Source organism: Mustela lutreola, chromosome 15 (assembly GCF_030435805.1).
Source record: "Mustela lutreola isolate mMusLut2 chromosome 15, mMusLut2.pri, whole genome shotgun sequence".
Classification (NCBI taxonomy): Eukaryota; Metazoa; Chordata; class Mammalia; order Carnivora; family Mustelidae; genus Mustela; species Mustela lutreola.
Window position 1 is genome coordinate 19,610,560 of NC_081304.1, and position 22,545 is coordinate 19,633,104.

The 22,545-nt window shown below is 41.9% G+C and overlaps 1 protein-coding gene across 4 annotated transcripts in view; it reads left to right on the top strand.

Moving 5' to 3' along the window:
* Positions 1 to 5,195: 5,195 nt before the first annotated feature.
* The window catches only part of EZH1 (enhancer of zeste 1 polycomb repressive complex 2 subunit), a 36,170-nt gene continuing 18,820 nt past the window's right edge, over positions 5,196 to 22,545 (top strand). For 3 of the 4 annotated variants that reach the window (XM_059149550.1, XM_059149549.1, XM_059149552.1), the window contains exons 1-8: positions 5,196 to 5,266; positions 14,707 to 14,750; positions 15,786 to 15,913; positions 16,029 to 16,157; positions 17,283 to 17,402; positions 18,796 to 18,916; positions 20,905 to 21,081; positions 21,934 to 22,036. In XM_059149550.1, the coding sequence (XP_059005533.1) occupies positions 15,797 to 15,913; positions 16,029 to 16,157; positions 17,283 to 17,402; positions 18,796 to 18,916; positions 20,905 to 21,081; positions 21,934 to 22,036 (767 nt within the window). In that variant the 5' untranslated portion in view covers positions 5,196 to 5,266; positions 14,707 to 14,750; positions 15,786 to 15,796. The remainder of the gene's footprint in view (positions 5,267 to 14,706; positions 14,751 to 15,785; positions 15,914 to 16,028; positions 16,158 to 17,282; positions 17,403 to 18,795; positions 18,917 to 20,904; positions 21,082 to 21,933; positions 22,037 to 22,545) is intronic. The other variant, XM_059149551.1, reaches the window with a different exon arrangement.

Sequence of the window (22,545 nt, forward strand, 5' to 3'; positions counted from 1 at the left end):
TACATGACTCATGGTTGCTTGACATCTTGCAAGGATTACAAGAAATAATGTAGATTCACACCCAGTCCAATGTCTAGTGATTACATGAATGTTAAAGATGATTTGTTAAATGTGTAAATAAATGTGACTTATGTTTGTTCCTTGATGTACAGTGGCATGGATATAATCTGTAGATGTATGTAATGTGCTTTTCTGCTCCAAAAGCATCTCTGTAGCCGGGTATCCCATCCTAGCTAGAGTGGGGTTCAAAGGGCCATAGCATTAGCAGTGTGGGACCTTGCTGATAAGCCAGGGAAGAGAGTAGGGGAAGTTGCAGAAACAAGAGGAACTCCCCTTTCCTGTCTGGCTAGGATTTGTTTGTCTTTCATACAGACTGCTCCCTACTGATATGGGGCTATGTAGAATGTCCAGCTTTGATTGGCATCTCCAGCAAAAAGGGAGTAAGGAACCCCTTACCCTTCAGGAACTGTTTTCCTCTGAATTTACAGAGTCCCAAACACATTTCTCTTTTCTGGCACCAATGGGGAGAACAGCAAGCCATGGAGAGAATCCAGAATCGTGATATCAGAGCTAGAAGATCTCATAGAAAGGAGGAGGTAGAGGGATGGGGTTCAGAACATGGGTTTGGGGATCAGAATGTCTGGACCCAAATCCTGACCACACCACTCACCAGCCGGGTAGCCTTGGGCAAGTTCCAGAATCTCTTTAAGCCTTAATTTTTTTCGGCTGTAAAATGAGGAAAAGAATATTACTGACTTCATAGGAAATGAGGTGACCCATTGTAAAGCACTCAGCACAATGCCGGGCACATACTGAATAGACAGTGTTTGAAGGCTATTACCAGTTTTCTAGTTCTGCAGTTTTATAGTTGAAGACCCTGATGGCCAGAAAGGAAGCACAGCTCATTAGCTGTCCACCCGTTCAGGGCTACTTCCCAGGCAAGGCTGTGCCAAAGGCGTTCCCATGAGATCAAGGCCCTGCATTCACTGTGCCAAGGGAGCAAGAATGGGTGGCACCACCCTAGCTGTGGGGTTGGAGCTTTCAGAGTATGTGCAAAGCAAGGCATGAATCCCACCCAAGTAATCCCCAAAAGAGAAAGTCCCTTCCTGCTGGCATTATTTATTTTGTAATTAACAAAGGCTAGGAGGCCCTTTCTAAATTTTGGCTTGGAGGCTCAGAGTTTAGACTTATAACAGCCACGGACAAGAGTTTATTGTGAGCTTGTTCTTACTTGCTGAATTGAATGCGTTATTATGATCCCTGTGCAACTAGGGGTCAAGAGCTAAGTACCTGGGGCAGAAAGCTGTGTTTTTGAGATCAGGGGACAAAGTGTCCAGGAGTGGAGAGGCTTCAAAAATTGAGCCATGTTTCCAGGCTCGGTAGTGTCCAGACCACAACTTGATTTGGAGCTGCCTTTGCCTCTAAATGTTCAGGGAGGGGTCTGGCACTTTAGCTGACCCCACCAAGGCCTGGGCAGCAACCCCAGTTTCTGGTGACCTTCATGCAGGCTTTTAGGTTGTACTTTGCTTTGTTTCGTTGTTTGTTTCTCCAAAGCCGGGTGGCCTTTCCCTACTTCTGGGTGGGGACTGGGGGAGGGGGGAGGCGAGAGGGAGGATAGTTTGCTCCCATCTCTGCAGCTGTGTTTACACTTCCTTGTCAGGGACTGTCTGGGGCCCAACCTTCCTTTGGTTCCCTGTGTCCCCTCGGAGAAACGCTATTTGATATCCCTATGGGCTTTACAAAGGAGAGGCAGAATGAGCCCAGGGGTCACCATTCAAAGGGACCTGGAAGGAGGAAAGGAGGAAGGTTGGAAGGGAGAAAGGAATATTGCAGAAAACACTGTTTTGAATTCTGGGAATTATCATCTTCTTCCCTTTCTACCAGTGGCCTGAAGACCAGCAGGGGACAAAAGTAAACTTAGAACTTGACAGCCCCAAAAGGAACAGAACACATGACGTGTCATTTCTAATCACTGGATTGAAAAAATCTTGTTTTATGATGGGGATTTGAGTGCACAGAGCATAACAGTCTTCCCCAGGCTTCACTTGGGGCCAGTGGTCAGATACAGCAGGTTAAAGCCAATAAGATCATGTTCAAATACATGCAAATTAAAAAGGATTTAAGAAAATGGTCAAGTAAATAATGCTCTTCTTCTCTGGGGAGCAAGTTGAGCTGGTATTAATCAGTAGTATTGCTGGACTTTCGGCCAAGCCTGGGAGAATGGCTGCCAAGGCAAATCAGGCATCAGGTTACAGAAATTAAACACATAATTTTATTTTTCCGCAATAAGGAACTTTCAGAAAAAGAACCAGCCCTATTGGGCTCCTCGGCACACTTTGTCCAGTTTTGTTCAGCCCCAGAGGCCTCCAAGTTTAAGAGCAAGATGAGCAACTGGAGTCCAGGAGTGACACAATTATTCCTTTCTCCTATTAACGGCCTGGGGGCGGGGCTGGGAGGAGTGGGGCAGAGGTGATGGTACTGTTTTTCAGAGGTCCAGCTGCCACATTTGCCAACAGTTTTTCTGTGAATTTATAGGACAAAAACCTGAAGGGCTGGGGAAAAAAGTTTTATAGAGGAAGAGCTGGCCAAACAAGCATTGGCCGATAGTGTGTCATGGACCACAGTCTTTAAGGAAGAGCCGGGTCTCAGAAAACAACCAACCAAACAAAAAACTCTCTCCCATCACAATGAGGAAGACCCAGTCAACAAATTTTCACCAAGAACCCCATGCTTAATGACGATATGGGAACTTGCTTTTAAAATCCTCCAGTGATCAAGGATTACCAATGACTGATTTAGTCCTATGTCTAGTATCATGGTGGATAGGAAAGGGATACGGCATGGGAGTGAACATGAAGTGGTACTGGGGTTGAAGCAGGGGGAGATCCAGGAGGGCTGGGAGGTTTAGTGAGGAGGTAGAGCTTGAGCTGGGCTGCATGACTCTGATCTACAACTTTGAGGTAAACCTGGTCACCTTTCCTTTCTGCTTTAAAATATTTCTGTAGCCATATATTCTTTGTTACCACAAAATTTTTGTATCTTTCCTCTTGTCACTTGGCTTACTCTCCTGAAGCAATGCTATCCCTTCACATGGTGTTAGTTACCAGCAGTGAGCCGATGGTACCCATATCTCTTCCCAGTCTCAGTCCTGACATTCAGATCTAATGAACATTTCTCCTTAGATAACCCCTTTTTTTAACCTGCTGCCTCTGTCTTCCTCTTTTTTTTTTTTTTAAGATTTTATTTATTTGACAGAGAGAAGAGATCACAAGCAGGCAGAGAGAGAGGGGGAAGCCGGCTCCCCACTGAGCAGAGAGCCCGATGTGGGGCTCGATCCCAGGACCCTGAGATCATGACCTGAGCCGAAGGCAGAGGCTTAACCCTCTGAACCACCCAGGCACCCCCTCTCTCTTCCTCTTTTAACCTTCTTTATTTCAAGAATTATTTATGTGGCATAATGATTGTGAAGTTGGTTACACAATGGGATCACTTGGCATTCTCTTAGAACTCTTAAACCCAGCTCATACCCCAGACCTCTCTGGAGGTGGGAGGCAGGCATTAATAGTTATTAAAGCTACCCAGGTGATTTAAATGTAAGCCATACTTGAAAACCACTGATCTAGAAGGCAGGAGGAATGGAAAGGAGTGTTATTGCAAATGGCTAAGTATGAAAGAATATTTGCTTTGATTTGGTAAGCAGATGGAGGCAAGAGAAAAAAAAGCACAGCTAAAGTTTCTGATATAAGGAAAAGAACACTAAATCTGGATCCAGAGACCAGAGTTTAAGACCTGACAGAAATTTTTCATCCGTGTAAAGCAAGTCTTTTAAGTTCTTTAGGCCAGAATAGTCTTGTGTTTAAAACTGAAATCCTCCCTACCTATTTCATAGTTATAAAGATTATTTGAAAAAAAAAAAAAGAATATTACAGGCTTTTGTAATTATGTACTTGGAGACAAATTCAAGGTAATGGTATTTTGCATTTTAAGTTTTATTTTTCTAACTTTATATTTTGAAGTAACTTCAGGTTTACGAAAGATACTTCCCATGTATCCATCAGCCAAGTTCTTCAAATGTTGAGGAAGTACAATTGCCAAAACCAGGAACTGAGATGATAAACTACTTTTAACTCATCTACAGATCTTATTCTAACATCATCAGTTATCTCACTGGATAACTCCATCAGATATCCCACTCTTCCCCTTCTTCCCAACTAGGATTCAATCCAGAATCACACATTACATTTAATTGTCCCTTCTTCTCTCCTTCTTTCTTCCTTCCTCCCTTGCCTGTCTTCCTTCCTTCCTTGTCTGTCTGTCTTTCTTTCTTTCCTTCTTTCTGATTTTATTTATTTGATGGAGTGGGGGGAGCACAAGCAGGGGGAGTGACAGGCAGAGGGAGAGGGAGAAGCAGACTCTGCACCAAGCAGGGCGCCAGACCTGGGGTTCCATCCCAGGACCCTGGGATAATGACCTAAGCCTGAGGCAGACACTTAACCGACTGAGCCATCCAGGTGCCCCCTCACTCTTTCTTTGTTTTTCATGACCATCATATTTTTTAAGATGCTGGCCAATTATCTTGCAGATCACCTGTTATTTTGGATTTGTCTAACGATTCCTTATGATTAAATCAAACTCATCACTAGTGATGTTAACTTTGACCACTTGCTTAAGGCGATGTCTGCCAGCTTTCTGTCCTGTAAAGTTACTTTTTTTTTTTTCCTTTGTAACTTATAGTTATCTTGTGAGGAGTTACTTTAATACAAGGCTATTCATTTGAATCTAAGTGATGGGAAAACTTTTGATAGAAATAAGGAAGCAAGGCGTAAATAAAGCAAGAAGGATAATTTAGAGCTCGAAGACGGGTGTTTAGAGGTATGGGTAGGTGTGAGGGATCAGCGTGAAGGGCTTCCGGGTTGGTTTCAAATGCTGAAGTGAAACGTGGCTTGTCGCCAGCCTTGAAGATGGTGCAACCTCTAGAGAGGGTCTCCAAGATGATATCAGTAGCTCTGGGAGCCTCCCGGAGAGCCCACAGCGCCGCCTTGGAAACTGTCGGGCTCGGGCGGCATCACCTGGAACTCCTGAGTTTGGGGTATTGGCGCCAAACGACAGACGTGCGAAGAAGGAAGCCCAGGTGGCTCTACGGGCGGGGCGCGGGCGGCGCAGTGCGCAGGCGCCGGGAGGAGGCGCGGGGCGGGGCCGGGGCGCGGGGGCGGGGCTGCGGCGCGCAGGCGTCCTAGCGGCGGGTCCCTGCGGCTCGGGATGGAGGGTGAGTGAGTAAACAAGCTCGGGCCGGGTGGTGGGGCCGGGCCTCCGCACCTCGCCACCCGAGGTCTGAGGGAAGGAGAAGCGAAGGGGTCAGAGAACTGGGAGGAAGCGAAGGGGCACACTGCCTGCCTGGCCGGGGGTAGCGGGCCGCCCCCTCCCCGTCGGAGGGCTGGAGGAAAGGGGGAGACGGGACGAGCGAGCCCCCGGCGAGGACGGCGTCTGAGGCGGGGAGGGCCGGCGGTGTGTCCGGGAGGAGGAGCGGCGGGGGCGGGCCCGGGGATGGGGACTCCGGTTGGAGGGCGGGGTGGGCCGGGTGGGCGGGAGCCCCGGAGCGGAGAGGGCGCGGGTGGGCGGTGGTACCTGCCGGGGGCCCTTAGCTAGGTGGACTCCCAGGGACTTGAGGCTGTGCAGGGGGAGGGTTAGACGCGGGGGCTGTTTGTGATGCCCTTGGGGCGGGGGAGGGGGTATTGAGGAAGGGGTGGCAGTAAAAACTGGGCTGGGACCAAGGTGAGGCGAGAGAGGTTCCTGGGCGCAAAATGAAAGGGGAGCTCACTCTCGGGGTCCAGCGGGTGCAAAGTGCCTCTTCATTTTCTGCGCGCTGGGCGCTTCGCACGCTTCTCCCCAGTGCCGGCCCGGAGTAGCAGGCTGGCTGCTTCTCTCTAAATTTGGTCTCGCGCCAATCCTTGCCCACCCCAGGACTCTTCTGGGGATCGAGGGATAGAAAGGGAAGCGCCTTGAAGCAAAGGCAAGGTGTTGTATTTGGGACATGGCAGTCAGGAAATGCGGGACAAACTTACTTCTTACTGAAGACATTGTTGCGAAGAGGAAGGGATGTAGAAGGATGTTAGTGCCCCGGTGGAATATGGAGAGTGGACTTTTGATAGGTGGCATGTAGGATTGTAAATGGGGTAGCTGGGGATGGAGCCTGGCGATAGAGGGGCGCGGGTGAGGGTGAGCCGAGCCCGACGAACAACAACTGGGTGTGTGCAAAGACAGGCGTGGAAAGTGTGGTCTCTTCCTCCACGGTGATCACTGCTGTGAGGTCTTTGAAGAGAAGTCCCACCCCCAGCGGAGCTTTTAAGTTTAGGAAACCGGCACTGAAGGAAGTTCCAGCCGGAGAAGGTGTTAACTCTATCTTAGGTTTCTGTGAGAGCTTGTCTATTTTAAGCCTTGGAATCCCCAGGGTTGAGATGGTGTGGCAGTGATAAAAAGAGATTACTTACTTAACACAGAAGATGGTGTATGTTCGGAGTTGAGTACTTTTTTTTTTCTTTTCTTTTAAGCACACTTAGAGGAAAGGACCATCTATACAAATGTAATAATACTGTTAGGATGAGTGTGTGTGTCGTAGCCACTATGAATTAACTCTCTGGAGGAGAGCATGTTTGCCTGTTTTATTCACTGATATACCCTAAGCACGTAAAACAGGGCCAGATACATGGTTAGGTGCTCAGTACACATTTGTGGAATAAACAAATAGTGGGTAGATCTGTGGAACTTGGACTCCAGAAATCTGGATCCTAGTTCTGCTACTAACAGGCAGAGTACTTTTAGACCAATCGTGGAACTTGATGCTAAAGCACAGCCTTAAAACTCCCTGAAGTGGAAATGACCAATTCACTGTGGCGTTACCTTTTTTTTTTTTTTTTTTTTTAAGATTTTTATTTATTTATTTATTTGACATAGAGATCACAGGTAGGCAGAGAGGCAGGCAGAGAGAGAGAGAGAGAGAGGAGGAAGCAGGCTCCCTACTGAGCAGAGAGTCCGATGCAGGGCTCCATACTAGGACCCTGAGATCATGATCTGAGCCGAAGGCAGAGGCTTTAACACACTGAGCCACCCAGGCGCCCCACTATGGTGTTACTTTAATTCTCTTTGAAACAGCAATAGGATAAGGACCCTTGGATTAAACAGTGAAATTTTACTCCCAAGAAGACTTTTGTGAGAAGGGGAAAGTGAGAAAATGTGGTCAGACTTGTTTACCTTATACTTAGTTGCCTTTGAACTAGTATCAATTTTGTCTGATTCTTGAGATAAAAAGTTTAGTTTCCTTAGTCCTGTGGGTAACAGTTCCTGCCCTTGCTTTCTGCCTAATTGAAACATGTAACACTTCATTTATTAAGTGTATCTTTTTATTATCTTGGTCTAAATGTAAAAAGCTTCTACTTGTTGACTAGCAACTTCCCAAAAAAGATTTGAGGCAACAACACTAAAGACACATTACGTTTTCTACATACAATAGTTAAAAACTAAAAAGAAAAGAGAAAAAACTATATGAAGAGAAGGATTAGGATTGAGTGGAGGTGAGGGAGGTTTAAAAAGGAAAAACTACTCTTAGGGAATGCCTCCATTCCAGAAAGTCCCTAGCTCCCCCCCCCCCCCCGCCAATTTGTTCAAACGTAATATCTGAATATTGGTTCCTTCCTACCTTTTTACTCCATCAGCCTGTCATTTGGGATCTCAGTGCTCCAAACCTTAAAGTCATGAATGAATAGTTGGGGTTTAGTGCCTCTTGTGTGTTGTGTTCTCTGACACACTTGCCTTAATACTTTGATTTGAAATGGAATAACTAAAAAGTCTTCTTATTAAATGATAATGAGCAATCATTAAAGATTAGACTTTGTGCTAATGTAGTACAAAACCAGCAGCGGTAAGGTTCTAGCCTGTTAGGGCACTGCTTTAGCTCTTCTAAGTCAGCATTATATATCCTGAGAGCCAGCACTTTTCTATGGGTCTCCTAAAGACTAATCCTGCTTTGAATTTTGTCACCATTGTCTCCAGTGCAAATGATCTGATTCTCTTAATCAAGTAATGGTAAAATTAAAAATAAAAAAGTTAATGCTATAATTTTCTTTTAAATGGAAATTTAGGATCACAGTTTCCCATTAGTAGGGTTCTTTCTACATGCAGAGTGCCCAGAAGCTCAAAGTAACAACAAATGTAAATACCTTGGAGACATGGGAGGGCATAAATTAAGGATGAACTTAAAAATCCTAATTGCAGGGTCTGTCAGGCTGTGTACTTAGCCACAGAGTTGATGTTAATGGAACATTGATGAAATTGGTGATCACCAAAGTGACTCAATTGTGTTTCTAGTGCTCTTTGCAGAGGTAGGTTCATCACTATTATTTGTTTCAACTCCAGTGTGAGCTAAAAAGGAAAGAATGAGATGGAAAATTTAAAAATCTGTAGTGCCATCTGCCTCTGAAGGCTTACTTAGCCTGCTGTGTGATAAAATTACTTGTTGTAAAGTAGTAAAGATAATGAACGTGCCCCAAAGAGAAGCTCTTTGTGCAAAGGGGTCACTTTATGTGGGTAAAAGAACTTTATAGTTTGGAACTTTTATATTCTGATCTTAACCTGTCTAAATTTAAGAATATTGTTCTTTAAATGTCTTATCTCCAAACATTTCAATAAGGTTTTCCCATTTCCAACTAGTGACAGACTATATTCCAGTTTTAGCCTTTGAAACATATTGAGATCCAATTTTCTGGGGAAAGATATCCATTTTTACAAGCTTTCTTTTTTTGGTGGAGATTTGACATGTAAATAAGGTAGGTTTTTTTTTTTTTTTTAAGATTTATTTATTTTGTGTGTGTGGGGAGAGAATCTCAAGCAGACTCCCTTCTGAGCACAGAACCTGACAGAGGTCTCAATCCCACAACCCTGAGATCACGACCTGAGTTGAAATCAGGAACCAGTCCCTTAACTAACTGAGCCATTCAGGTACCCCAATAAGGTAGTTCTTGTTTCCAGTTAGCAATTAAAAAAACAAAAACTTAATTTTTAGAACAGTTTTAAATTTACAAAAAGTTATAAGGATAGTAGAAGGAGTTTCCACAGATTCCATATCCAGTTTCCCTTATTATCAACATCTTACATTAGCATACAGGTAACATTTTTTTTTTACAGTTAATGAACCAGTATTGATCATTCTACTACAATTATTCATTGTGAAGTCACTCAGAGTTTTTTTTCTTAAGATTTTATTTATTTATTTGAGAGCGAGATCATGAGCAGAGGGAAGGGGTAAAAGGAGTAGTCTCCCTACTAAGCAGGGAGCCCAATGTGGGACTAGATCCCAGGACCCTGGGATGATGACCTGAGCCTAAGGCAAATGCTTAACCTACTGAGCTGCCTGGGAACTCTCACTCAAAATTTTTTAAAAGGTGGAATTGCCTACTGATCTAAAAAAATATATTATTTATTTATTTATTTATTTGTCAGAGAGAGAGAGAGAGAGGACAAACAGGGGGAGCAGCATGCAGAGGGAGAAGCAGGCTCCCTGCTGAGCAAGGAGCCGGATGTGGGACTTGATCTGAGGGACCATGGAATCATGACTCAGGCTGCAGGTAGACGGGTACTGACAGAGCTACCTGGGTGTCCTTGCCTACTGATTTTTTTTTTCTTAATTGCTTTTTTTTTAAAGATTTTATTTATTTATTTGACAGACACAGATCATAAGCAGGCAGAGAGAGAGGAGGAAGCAGGCCCGCTGCTGAGCAGATTGACACCATGTGGGGCTCGATCCCAGGACCCTGGGATCATGACCTGAGCCGAAGGCAGAGGCTTTAACCCTCTGAGCCACCCAGGCGCCCCGCCTACTTATTTTTTAAAAAGATTTATTTATTTGAGAGAGAGAAAGCAGGGAGGAAGGGCAGAGGGAGAGAGAGTTTTAAGAGGATTCTGAACTGGGCATGGAACCCAGCGTGGGAATGGATCTCATGACCCTGAGATCATGAGCTGAGCTGAAACCAAGAGTCCGACATTTAACCCTGCTGTACCACCCAGGCACCCCTGACTACTGATTTTTAGTAGTAAAGGTCTCTAGAAAATTACTGGTTTGATGTATCATTAGAAAGACTTATTTTTTTCTTTTATCAGCTTTACTGAAGTGAAAATTTACACATGATAAATTCTCATTTTATATATACAATTCAGCGAGTTTTCATAAATGTGCATAGTCATCTAACCATCACCACAGCCATGGTATAGAATACTTTCAGAGTCCCCAAAAAGTTACTTTATGCTTCTTTCCATGTACTCGCTCTCCCCAGCGTCAGCCCCTGGCAAGCACTGATCTGCCTGCTGTCACTGTAGATTTGCCCTTTGTAAAATCATTCTAGTAGAATGCAGTGTAAGTGAAATCATCTAGTACATAGTTTTTTTGTGTGTCTGATTTTTTTCACTTAGCATAATGCTTTTCAGTTATATTGTGCATTTGTCGGAATGAGGAACTCCTCATTCCCTTTTATTGCTGAGTAGTACTCCGTCCTATGTATATACTGTAATTTGTATCTATTCAGCAATCCATAGATATTTATGTTGCTTCTCCTTATTGGCTATTATGAATAAAGGTGCTATGAACATTTGTGTAGAGGACATATATTTTCATTTTCCTTTATATATTTTGTAATATATATATTTTCATTTATTTTGGATAAATAATAAAAACTGTATGCCAAGTTGTATGGTAAGTATATATTTAACTTTATTTAAAAAAAAAAAAAAAGAAGCTAGCAAACTGTTTTCCTAGGTGGCCCTACCATTTTGCACTCCCAGCAGCAAGGTATACGGATTCCAGTTCCTCCACATCCTCACCAATTATTGGTATTACAATCTTTTTAATTTCAGACATCCTCGTGGGTGTGTTGTAGTCCATCATTTTTTTTTTTTTTGCTTTTTTTTTGTTTGGTTTGGTTTGTTTTTGCTTTTTTTTTTTTAAGATTTAATTTATTTATTTGATAGAAACACAGCGAGAGGGAACACAAGCATGGGGAGTGGTAGAGGGAGAATCAGGCTTCCCACAGAGCAGGGAACTGGATGGGGGGCTCCACCTGGGATCATGACCTGAGCCAGAGGCAGACCCTTAACAGCTAAGTCACCCAGCCCCCCCCCCTTTTTTTTTTTAGGGAGAGAGGGCACACGGCGAAGGGCAGTCTTAAGCAGTCTCCACACCCAGCACAGAGCCTGACTCCGGGCTTGATCTCATAACCCTGAGACTGTGACCTGAACTGAAATCCAGAGTCTGGTTACTTAACTGACTAGGCCACCTAGGTTCCCCTATTATTTTGGTTTTAATTTGCACTTCCCTAATGATTAATACTGATGTTAAGTATCTTTTTGTGCAGGGGTTTGCCTTTCTATATCTTTTTCTAGTGAAGTATCTGTTCATATTTTTTGCTAACCCTTTTTTTTTTTTAACCCTTTTATTTATTTATTTATTTGACAGAAAGAGAGAGAGATCACAAGTAGGCAGAGAGGCAGGCAGAGCAAGGAGGAAGCAGGCTCCCAGCTGAGCAGAGCGCCTGATGCTGGGCTCGATCCCAGGACCCTGAGATCATGACCTGAGCCAAAGGCAGAAACTTAACCCACTGAGCCACCTAGGCACCCCTCTTGCCAACTTTTTATTGGGTTATCGTCTTATTAAGTTTTAGGATATGTATATATACACACACACACACACACACACACACACACAGACACACACACATACATACACACAAGTTTATTCTTAAATTTCTTGACCAAAACAGCATATGTTTTGGAGTTTATTTTCAGTGTATAAGTGAATATAACGAAAAGCTCTTAAGCACTGGCCTAATTAAAAAAAAAAAAAATCAAACAAACAAAAAGTGCTGGCCTAGTACTTAACTGGGAGTAAATGACTGCTTTGCATATGTCAGTAACTAAAAAATACATCTAGTAGAAATATAAAGTACTTTTTGTGTGCCGCTCCCTTTGCCCAAGATGAGTGAACCCATTTCTCCACATATGTTCTACTGACTGCTGAGTTTTTGTTTGTTTGTTTTTTAAATTGAAAAAAAAAAAAAACTTTGAAGTGATAGTTGTTGGTGAGCATGCAGATGCTATGAGAACCCACCTTTACGGCTGTGTTTCAGGTGTTTATTTAATACATATCTGTTCCAAACAGTATGTCTGGTCTTCCTCATACACTCTGTGGGCGCTGACCAACTGCCAAATAAACCTTTAAAGACTTTGAAGACCCATTAAAAAGCCAGGCAAAATAAATATTGGCTCATGGTCGCATGAGAATCAAATATCACATTAATTGTAAAAGGAGGAAGTGTGATTTATTTTACATTGTGATTGGTTAAAATTCAGTGGCGTTTTCATGTGTATATGTATATTCCTCTGGCCAAATAAAGCACTTGAGTAAAATTAGAAATGGCACCATTAATTATTGAACTGTGTGTCCTTTCATCTCTTTTGACAGACTGTAGATCACATTTCAATTATAACTCCTTTCTTTAACAAAAATACTGATATTTTTCCGTGGCCATCTCTAAGAAATCTACCTACACATAGCCTAGGACCTGTGGCTTTTATTCTTTTCCATTATTTGATTCCCAATTTTTTTTTAAATTTTATTTATTTATTTGACAGAGATCACAAGTAGGCAGAGAGGCAGGCAGAGAGAGAGGCAGAGAGAGAGAGAGAGAAGCAGGCTCCCTGCCGAGCAGAGAGCCCGATGCGGGACTCGATCCCAGGACCCTGAGATCATGACCCGAGCCGAAGGCAGCGGCTTAACCCACTGAGCCACCCAGGTGCCCCTTGATTCCCAATTTTAAATGGACAGAGCAACCTGACATAAGCTTACTATTGCAAAAACGGAAATGTACTCCCCCAGAAAATGGGAGAAGGATTGCAGTTCAAAACCATTTTTTAGGGATACCTGGGTGGCTCAGTCACTAAGTGTCTGCCTTAGGCTCATGATCCCAGAGTCCTGGGATTAAAGCCTGCATTGGGCTCCCTGCTCAGGGGGAAGCCTGCTTCTTTCCCACTCCCCCTGCTTGTGTTCCCTCTCTCACTATCTCTCTCTGTCAAATAAATAAATAAAATCTTTAAAAAACCTTTTTTTTAGGAGGTTATAAAGTCTCACTGAATTATGATCTATAACATTGGGTCTCAATAGGGGTAACCTAAGGTTTCTGAGGGAGGCGGTTTTGTCCTAGATTTGAACCATTTTTTTTTCCTTTTCTGGAGTAGACTTTTTTTTTTTTTAAATTTTTTGGGGAGCAGACTATTATTATGCTTGTTCAGAACAGGAATTATATGAGCAGTGTATTTAATATTACACGTGAGTGTGTTGTATGTACTTAAATAGTTTTATCATTCCAAAAAAACCCCTCTTTTGGCCCCATTCCATGAGGAATGAGGAGTATTTAAAAGATGTAGGAGGAAGAGAGATGGTGCAACTTGTGAAAGGAAATTCAGATGTTTAATTTTTTTTTTTTCCCCCCCCCGGTAACCCAGCACTTTAGCAGTCTGGGATTCAGATTCTTAGATTATACTGTTTTTGTTTCATTCCCTTCCCCCAGAGAGATAATATTTAACTCACAGGGAATTCTGGTTTTAAGAGCTTGAATCACTTGATTGAGTTAATAGTAAACACAGTGAGTCTGTCTGCTTCTTTGCTAGTCTTTCCTTCTTTTATCCTCTAAATTTAGCATTGAATTACCCCAATCCATTTGGTTCTTCAGATGAAACAATCAGGTATAGTCTTTTAAAGTCCTTTTGCATGAGATGTTATAATCATGTCTGTGACAGATATGAGACAGTGGGTTAAATTTTGCTGTTTTTTTGTCAGTGCTGTCATTTCTTATGGAGAAAAACAGGTAATTAAAAAATGCTTCTTTAGGGGTGCCTGGGTGGCTCAGTGGGTTAAAACCTCTGCCAAATGATGGGGATCCTGGGATTTCCCCTCCCTGTCGGGGCTCTCTGCTCAGCAGGGAGCCTGCTTCCCTTTCTCTCTGCCTGCCTCTCTGCCTACTTGTGATCTCTCTCTCTCTCTTTGTCAAATAAATATATAAAATCTTTTAAAAAAAAATGCTTCTTTAGAAGAAATAAGTTCTTAAACTCCAAAGGAAAAATTTTTTTCTCGTAAAACGTAAAAAACAAGGCCTGAAACTATAGTTTCTGTTTCAAATTTTGGTTTTCATAGCTTCTTGTAATGTTTTCATTAACTTAAAATGCTAGTTGAAATGAACAGAACTAGTTCTCTAGGAAATCTCAGTAGTTAATATAGAATAAAAACATAACCTCATAGATTTTGTTGAATTTTTACATGTACTTAATATTTGTTCTTTATCTAAAACAATTGATGAGTCTGCTGGCTGAGCCTAGAAATTGGTTCAGAAAAGCAGAAGTGTGAACTTGGTAATTATGAGAATACATTTACACACATGACTGGAAGGATAGAATCTAATAAAAGAAAGGACAAATGGCATCAAGTGTGATTGGGGCCGGACTTACTAAGAAATAGTGGTAGCAGAAACTTCAAAGTCTTTGTAGTTCTGGGTGAGCACCCTACTGAGAGTACTAGGGTCTAAAAATATGCTCCATTGATTTAAAACCACTGTCTATTCTCTTTTGAACATTTGTTTTGCCTTTGTGTCTTGACATTCCTCTGAAGAACAGAAGGCACATTATAAAACCAGACACTTCCCCCTGCATTCTATGAGGTAGGTAGAATGCATTACAGTAAGTACTTTTTTAGAACTTTGAACCTTAACTCAACAACCCCCCGTCCCCCAAAAAGTGATTTGCCTGTTGTATTTCTTTGTGTCTTACTGTTGACATGGAGATGAGATTATGCTGTTGTCATAGCCTACCTTTACTGCTAGGCTTGTGGTGGGATTCAGATAATTTAGCAGGTACAGTTCTGTAGTGTGAGTGGATCTTTCTATGAAGCTCTTTTTTTTTCCTGTTATAATTCCTCTGTTTTATTGTTGGTTTCTGTTGTTAATCTCTTTGGGTGCCTAATTCATAAATTAAACTCTATGGTTTCAAGCATCCACTGGGGGTGTTGGAACCTATCTCCGTGGACAAGGAGGAAGACTGTGCTTTGTTCTTTCTTCCATGGCAGGAGTCTTCTGTTTCATATGGAAGTTATGCATGAAGCTCTTTTTTTAATTAATTAATTTTTAAAAATATTTACTTATTTGAGAGAGAGTTAGGAGGAAGGGGAGAGAGAGTGGGAGAGAGAAAATCTCAAGCAGACTCTGGGTTGAGCGTGGAGCCCAATGTGGGGTTTGATCTTACGACCCTGAGATCATGACCTGAGCCAAAATCAAGAGTCATTGGCTCAACCGACTAAGCTACGCAGGCGCCCCTGAAGCACTTTGATATTGACTTGATCCCTGCTGAATATTTCTCTTAGTCAAGGTATTGAGTAGGCTTCCAAATTTCCAAGTAATCCAAATTCCTAAATATCCATGAGAGAACTTCCTGAATGCTGAATTAAAAACAAGGGACCACAGGAGGACAGAGGTTGAGCTTTTTGGTGATCAGACCAGGAATTGCTTATGTGAAATCTTTTTTTATTTTTTTTTTAAATTGAAACCTTTTGTTGAGCTCACAGATTTGGGTTCTTTAAACACTGTTTTTATGAATAAATGCAGTGGGAATGGAAGCATGACTGACCACGTTTATTTGAGTTTGAGGAATTCTTCATCCCCAGGCAGTAAAATGCCTTTTCTCATGTCTGACTCTCTTAGATTACAGCAAAATGGATATGCCAAATCCCCCAACTTCCAAGTGCATCACTTACTGGAAAAGAAAAGTCAAATCTGAATACATGCGACTCCGGCAACTGAAACGGCTTCAGGCAAATATGGGCGCCAAGGTAAAAAATACCCCCCCAGGGCTATCTATTTTAATATATCGATCCACTGTGACCGGCTTGGCTTTTTAGAACACTTCTTTTGAAATCCTAACCATTTTCTCCTTGGCTTTTCTAGGCTCTTTATGTGGCAAATTTTGCAAAGGTTCAAGAGAAAACCCAGATCCTCAATGAAGAATGGAAGAAGCTCCGTGTCCAACCTGTGCAGTTGATGAAGCCCGTGAGTGGGCATCCTTTTCTCAAAAAGGTACTTCCAGGCATCTAAACTCAGTATTCCTCGCTTCCTTGGACAAGTTGTTTATTTGTTTGTTTTCTGTATTTGCGACTTATTAGAAAAGAAATAAGGATGATGGATACTGCTATTATAGTCAGCTTTCAATAACTAGCTTGGTAAATCTGTAGCTTAAAGAAAAGCCTATTCACCTATTATTCTCCTCAAATAGAGTATAACCATGAGTGGATTTTTTTAAACAGAAAAACATAACATTTAGTGTCTACTTTCCTGGACTCTGGGTACAAGCTTCAAAACAACCTTTTTTTGCCTTGTTTGGCACATCTGGTACTTTGATATGGGAAAAGGAGTGCCCAGCATAATGGACAGGAATATACTGATCAAAGGGATATTCCTTGTTATAAATTTAAAATTCATTCTACTTTCTCAAAGAGATAATATTTTTAAAATATAAAAAGGAGGGGCACCTGGGTGGCTCAGTTGGTTGAGAGTCTGCCTTCAGCTTGGGTCATGGGCCCGGGGTCCTGGGATCAAGCCCCGTATAGGGCTCCCTGCTTGGCAGAGTCTGCTTCTCCTTCTGCCCCCTGCCCCTCCACCCCAGCCTGTGCTCTCTGTCTCACTTCTTCTCTCTCAAGTAAATAAATAAAATCTTTAAAAATAAATAAAATAAAAATATAAAAAGCATATAGTGTATTGAGAGCAATTTTCTTTTCCAAAGCAGAATATGACTTTAATTTTTATGCTGCTTTGCTTCTCCTGTACTGTCGCCATCAGCTCCAGAGCTAAGTCGATGTCACCTGTGTTAAAGTTTAGATTCTCAGGAAAACTTCATCTCCTAGGACGTTCAGAGGCCTTTTGCTGTTGTGGACAGCCAAGGAGACCAGCTCTTTTAAACTGAAATCAACACCAGCTGAATGTGAGAGGCACAGTGCTGGAGTTTGTAGACACCACAAAGATAAGAGTTCCTGCTTTGCAGAGGTTTATAGTCCAGTGGATTTATAGTCCAGGAGCTGATTGTTACAAAGCTCTCAGCCTCTTGTAAGAATTGGAGTACTCCTGTGATCAGTTCAGAAGGAAACTGCAGTTCTCTCTTGGGTCGTGGCTTGCCTTTCCCTCTCCATGTCTTTGCTTATATTTCAGTGTACCATAGAGAGCATTTTCCCAGGATTTGCAAGCCAACATATGCTAATGAGGTCTCTGAACACAGTTGCATTGGTTCCCATCATGTATTCCTGGTCCCCTCTCCAGCAGAACTTTATGGTATGTATTGAAAGCACTGGGGTAGTTGTATAAACTGTATGATTTTCTTATGTTGGTCTGCTGGCACTTCTCTTAGGGTAAAGGTTGTTAGATTATACTTAACAAGGCTTGGTTATGCAGGGCAGACTGTTCTTGTAATATATTGACTCTAAATATGTGTGTGTGTACATATATATATATATATGTGTGTGTGTATATATATATATATATTTATATCGCAAGTTTTTCTAACTTGTGCTCTCTGAAGTGTACTTCTAGGTTGATGCAGTTTCGTTTTTGAATGAATGAGACTGGGCAAGACTCCAGTTCTCCCATACTACTTTGGCCCAGTTTTGTAATATGTGCAGTCAAATGCAGTCTAAATCAGACACTTGAGGCTTAAGCAGGTTGACATCTTCCTGCTGATGGAGCAATCCTTTCTGAATCCCCTAAAGGCAAGATGCTCTGAAAGCGCCTGAGATAACAGAGGTACACAGGAATCTGTGAGCCTTTCATCTGGGCCTTTGTGCTGATTCCTTCTAGGATTAGTTGTGGTCCTGATAATCAGTCCTCTCCAAATACTGCCATTGCTTATCACCTGTGTGGTGACAGTTCTGCTGGCTGGAGTAGGATACAGGTTTACAAAAGGGAATTGTCTCTTAGAATAAAACTTCACAGTAATTTTACTTGATACTTGGGGAATTAAGAATGACTGTGTTTTCTGCTGGACAACAACAATAGCAAGAATCCATTAGTATTGTTTCTTTAGACAGGAAATGTTCATAGCTCATGCTGTAATTGACTTCAGGTTCCCACTGAGTGTAACTGACATGAGTCATCATCATAGCTTTTTGGTATGATTGTGGGAGGTCAGTACTTAGTCTGTATAATAGAATATCCAGAAACTTTATGGTTGCTCAGTTTCTGTTCTAATTGTTGTGGTTATATTACAGGTTATACTCTTGGAAGCCTTCCTTTTCATCTGTGTGTCTCCACTTATGAGAAGAATTAAAATTGAAGACTTTTTAGATTGTTGTTTAAGTGATATTTTTACCTATTTTACAATGATGTTTAGTAGATAAAATTAGATAATGGAATCACTGTGAATAAGTGTGCTGTCAGATTCTAGATGTTGGTGGAAATATCACTGTTAGTACCAGGCTAACCATTTGGTAGTTGATACCCTCAAGTAGTTAAATTGACTTTCTTCCCTAAGAGTAGCATCACCCCCTCCCATTAGAGGTTTTGCCGGCAAAACAAAATGGCCAGTCTTTAAAAATGCAGGAAACTCTGTAACCAAAGGCGTTTTCAGGAACTTCAAGCAGCAAAAAAGGCCCAGCAAAGAGTCCATTAAACAAGAAAGAGGAAATGCATCATGGATTTGTGGAATGGATCACATCTGGTTTGATTTCAGGTAGAAGATGAGACCGTTTTGTGCAATATTCCCTACATGGGAGATGAGGTGAAAGAAGAGGATGAGACTTTCATTGAGGAGCTGATCAATAACTACGATGGGAAAGTCCATGGTGAAGAAGGTAGTGGTGCTGGGCTCTTTGGGACAAAATTTTATTATTATTTTTTTAAGATTTTATATATTTATTAGAGAGAGAGTGCACGAGAGAGAGAGCGCAGAGGGAGAAGCAGACTCCTCACTGAGCAGGGAGCCGGATGGAGGACTTGATGTCATGACCCGATCCAAAGGCAGACACTTAACTGAGTGAGCCACCCCGGTGCCCCGAGAAAACTTTATTAGAACGGTGTCCCCTCTTTGGTACATCATCATCTTGCTTTTATCTGCTGCATACCTGCTGAAGAATATTCAATGTCATCACATGACAAGGAGTAAAAATTTTATATTAAAAATGTCCCTCATCAAATTTTATTTATTTATGTATTTAAAGATTTATTTATTTATTTATTTATTTTTAAAGATTTTATTTATTTATTTGACACCGAGATCACAAGTAGGCAGAGAGGCAGGCAGAGAGAGAGAGAGAGAGAGGGGAGGAAACAGGCTCCCTGCTGAGCAGAGAGCCTGATGGGGGGCTCGATCCCAGGACCTTGAGATCATGACCTGAGCAGAAGGCAGAGGCTTTAACCCACTGAGCCACCCAGGTGCCCCAAAGATTTATTTATTTTACAGAGAGAGAGGGAGCAGAGAGAGGGGCAGAAGGAGAAGGAGAGACAGTCCTAAGCTGAGCACAGAGCCCAATGCAGGGTTTCATCCCACAGCCCGAAATCATGACCTGAGCCAAAAACCAAGAGTCAGATGTTTAACGGACTGTGTCACCCAGGTGCCCCCTTGGTTAAACTTTAAAAGGAGGGGCGCCTGGGTGGCTCAGTGGGTTAAAGCCTCTCCCTTCAGCTCAGGTCATGATCCCAGGGTCCTGGGATCAAGCCCTGCATCGGGCTCTCTGCTCAGCGGGGAGTCGGCTTCCCTTCCTCTCTCTCTCTGCCTGCTTCTCTGCCTACTTGTCATCTCTTGTCTGTCAAATAAATAAATAAAACCTTTAAAAAAAAGAAAAAGAAAAAACTTTAAAAGGAGCTGGGAGCACTGGGTGTTATGTTGCCACTGATGAATCACTAAATTTTACCCCTGAAACTAATAATATACTATGTTAACTAAATCGAATTTAAATTAAAAATTGGGGGAAAAAAGAGAAATGTAAATTAAAAAAAAAAGGAGTTGGAACATATATATATTTACTTATATAGTAATCATTTATGTATATAGGAATCAGTGGCTGGAGAGGAAGTTTAGTGCACAAAAGTATGGTCCTAGGAGTTTTCCATAAATCCATCCAGAGCCATTTTGTTCTTCATTTCCCTTCCTCTGAGAATGGCAGTAAGCATAATCTCTCTCCTACTTTGATCCAGATATGCCCTGGATCTCCAGAAATTATTTATAATATTCTGACCACCCTGAAAGCGAGTCATTTGGATTTATTTGTAGTTCTAGGAAAGGCTGCCAGCGTGTAAGAAGCGGGAAAATGGGAAGAGACTCCCCATGATTTTGCAAACCAATGGCCTCCGTGGCTGTTTTGACACTTATGGGTACTGTTGAAAGTGCATTTTCTACCCACACTGCCGCCTAGTGTTCAAAGACTTTATCCTAGGTCGTAGTGTAACCCCATAGAGTATTTTAGGAAGATAATGCTATCTTTTGATTCAAAGAAGTCACTACCGAGTCCTCAGCAGCAAAACCAATAAGTTTTCATGTTACCATTCATTCTCTGTTCCATTTGTATTGTCTGTGCACTTTTTTGAGACTTTGGACCATAAATACAGGTTGCTCTGTGACTGAGGAATGAACTGCCCTGTAAGAATAAAGCCTATATAACTGGATTTCCTAGTGTAGACAGCTGAACTGTTGCCTTTGTAAGAGCCAATAAAATTATTGTATATTTCCTGGTTGTTCATATAAAAATGTACATATGTTATCTATCTGGGCCTCAGGAGTGAATACAAGAAAACCTTCCTAGAAGGACTAATGGAGCCCATGCATGTAATCTTCATGTTCCAGAGATGATCCCTGGATCTGTCCTGATTAGTGATGCAGTTTTCCTGGAGTTGGTAGATGCTCTGAATCAGTATTCCGATGAGGAGGAGGAAGGGCACAATGACACCTCAGATGGAAAGCAAGATGACAGCAAAGAAGACCTGCCAGTAACAAGAAAGAGAAAAAGACACACTCTTGAAGGTAAATATTCCGTTTTGAAAGTGGCAGAGACAGGGAAGAAGGGAGAAACAGAGAGGACTGTTGATGATTAAAGGCTGTTGGTGCTTCTTAACTGGTTCCCTTGAAAGGAAGACAAACTAGTGTGTTTGAGAAATATGAAAAGTTATGAAGAAGAAAATGTAATTATCCTATAATCTTACTACCAGGGAATAACCATCATTAATATTTCCTTCTAGATCTAAGATATGTGTCTGTGTGGAGACACACATGCACAAGAATATATATATATATACACATATTAAAGTAAATATAATGCTGTACGCCAACTATAACTCAGGGTTTCTAAAGTACGTGTATAAATGAACATGTTTATATGCATCCTCTGAAATGGGATCATGCCACAGGAGCACACACACACACAATTTTATATCCCTTGCTATTTGATCTTCTGTCATAAGCATTTTTCCATATTGTTAATATTTAATTAACGTAATGTTTAATTATGCTCTGTGTTACTTAATTAGATGTCTGGGGACAGAGTGTCACGCTCCTGTTCTTCAGCATCATCATTATGGTGGCATTCTGCAATATTCACATCTTCCCACGAAAAACCCTGTGTTCCCCTCTAGTTTCTTTCTTGGACTGTGGGATTCGTCATTAATGTGTACATGACTCTGATTTCCTTATTATGAGGAGCCTATTCGATAAGTCCAGGTAGCACTGACCTCCTTTATGTGTTCCTAAACAGTCAGTGGTTAGGTTAACACAGCTGTTCTAATCAAAATGCTGTGACAAAAGGGAAAAATGACCAAACATCTTTGTTTGCATACTCTGATTATAGCACTCAAGAGTCTTTTGTCATTTCCAATTCAGGCAACAAAAAGAGTTCCAAGAAACAGTTCCCAAATGACATGATCTTCAGTGCAATTGCCTCGATGTTCCCTGAGAATGGTGTTCCAGATGACATGAAGGAGAGGTAGGGAAAGCTGTCCCACTCAGGCCATGTAGAGTGCTCAGGCAAAACTTTTATTCAAGCCTATTTTTGGTTAATAAAAAGCCTTATAGGGGTGCCCGGGTGGCTCAGTGGGTTAAGCCTCTGCCTTTGGCTCAGGTCATGATCTCAGGGTCCTGGGATCGAGCCCTACATCGGGCTCTCTGCTTAGCGGGAAGCCTGCTTCCTCCTCTCTCTCTTTACCTGCCTCTCTGCCTACTTGTGATCTCTCTCTCTCTCTCTGTCAAATAAATAAAATCTTTTAAAAAACAAAAATAAAAAAATACAAAGCCTTGTTTCTGGTAAGTACACTGTGATTTGCTTGCACTTCTGATTATTTCCTACTTGCCTCTTTACCTCTAAATGCCCATTCCCATATCAAGGGTCACATTTGCTGGATTTTGAGTAAGTTTGGGCAGAGAACTTTTAAATTCTACCATTTTTCTGGAGAGTTACTCCAGCACCATACTTACCAAATCTTTCTCTCTATTTTC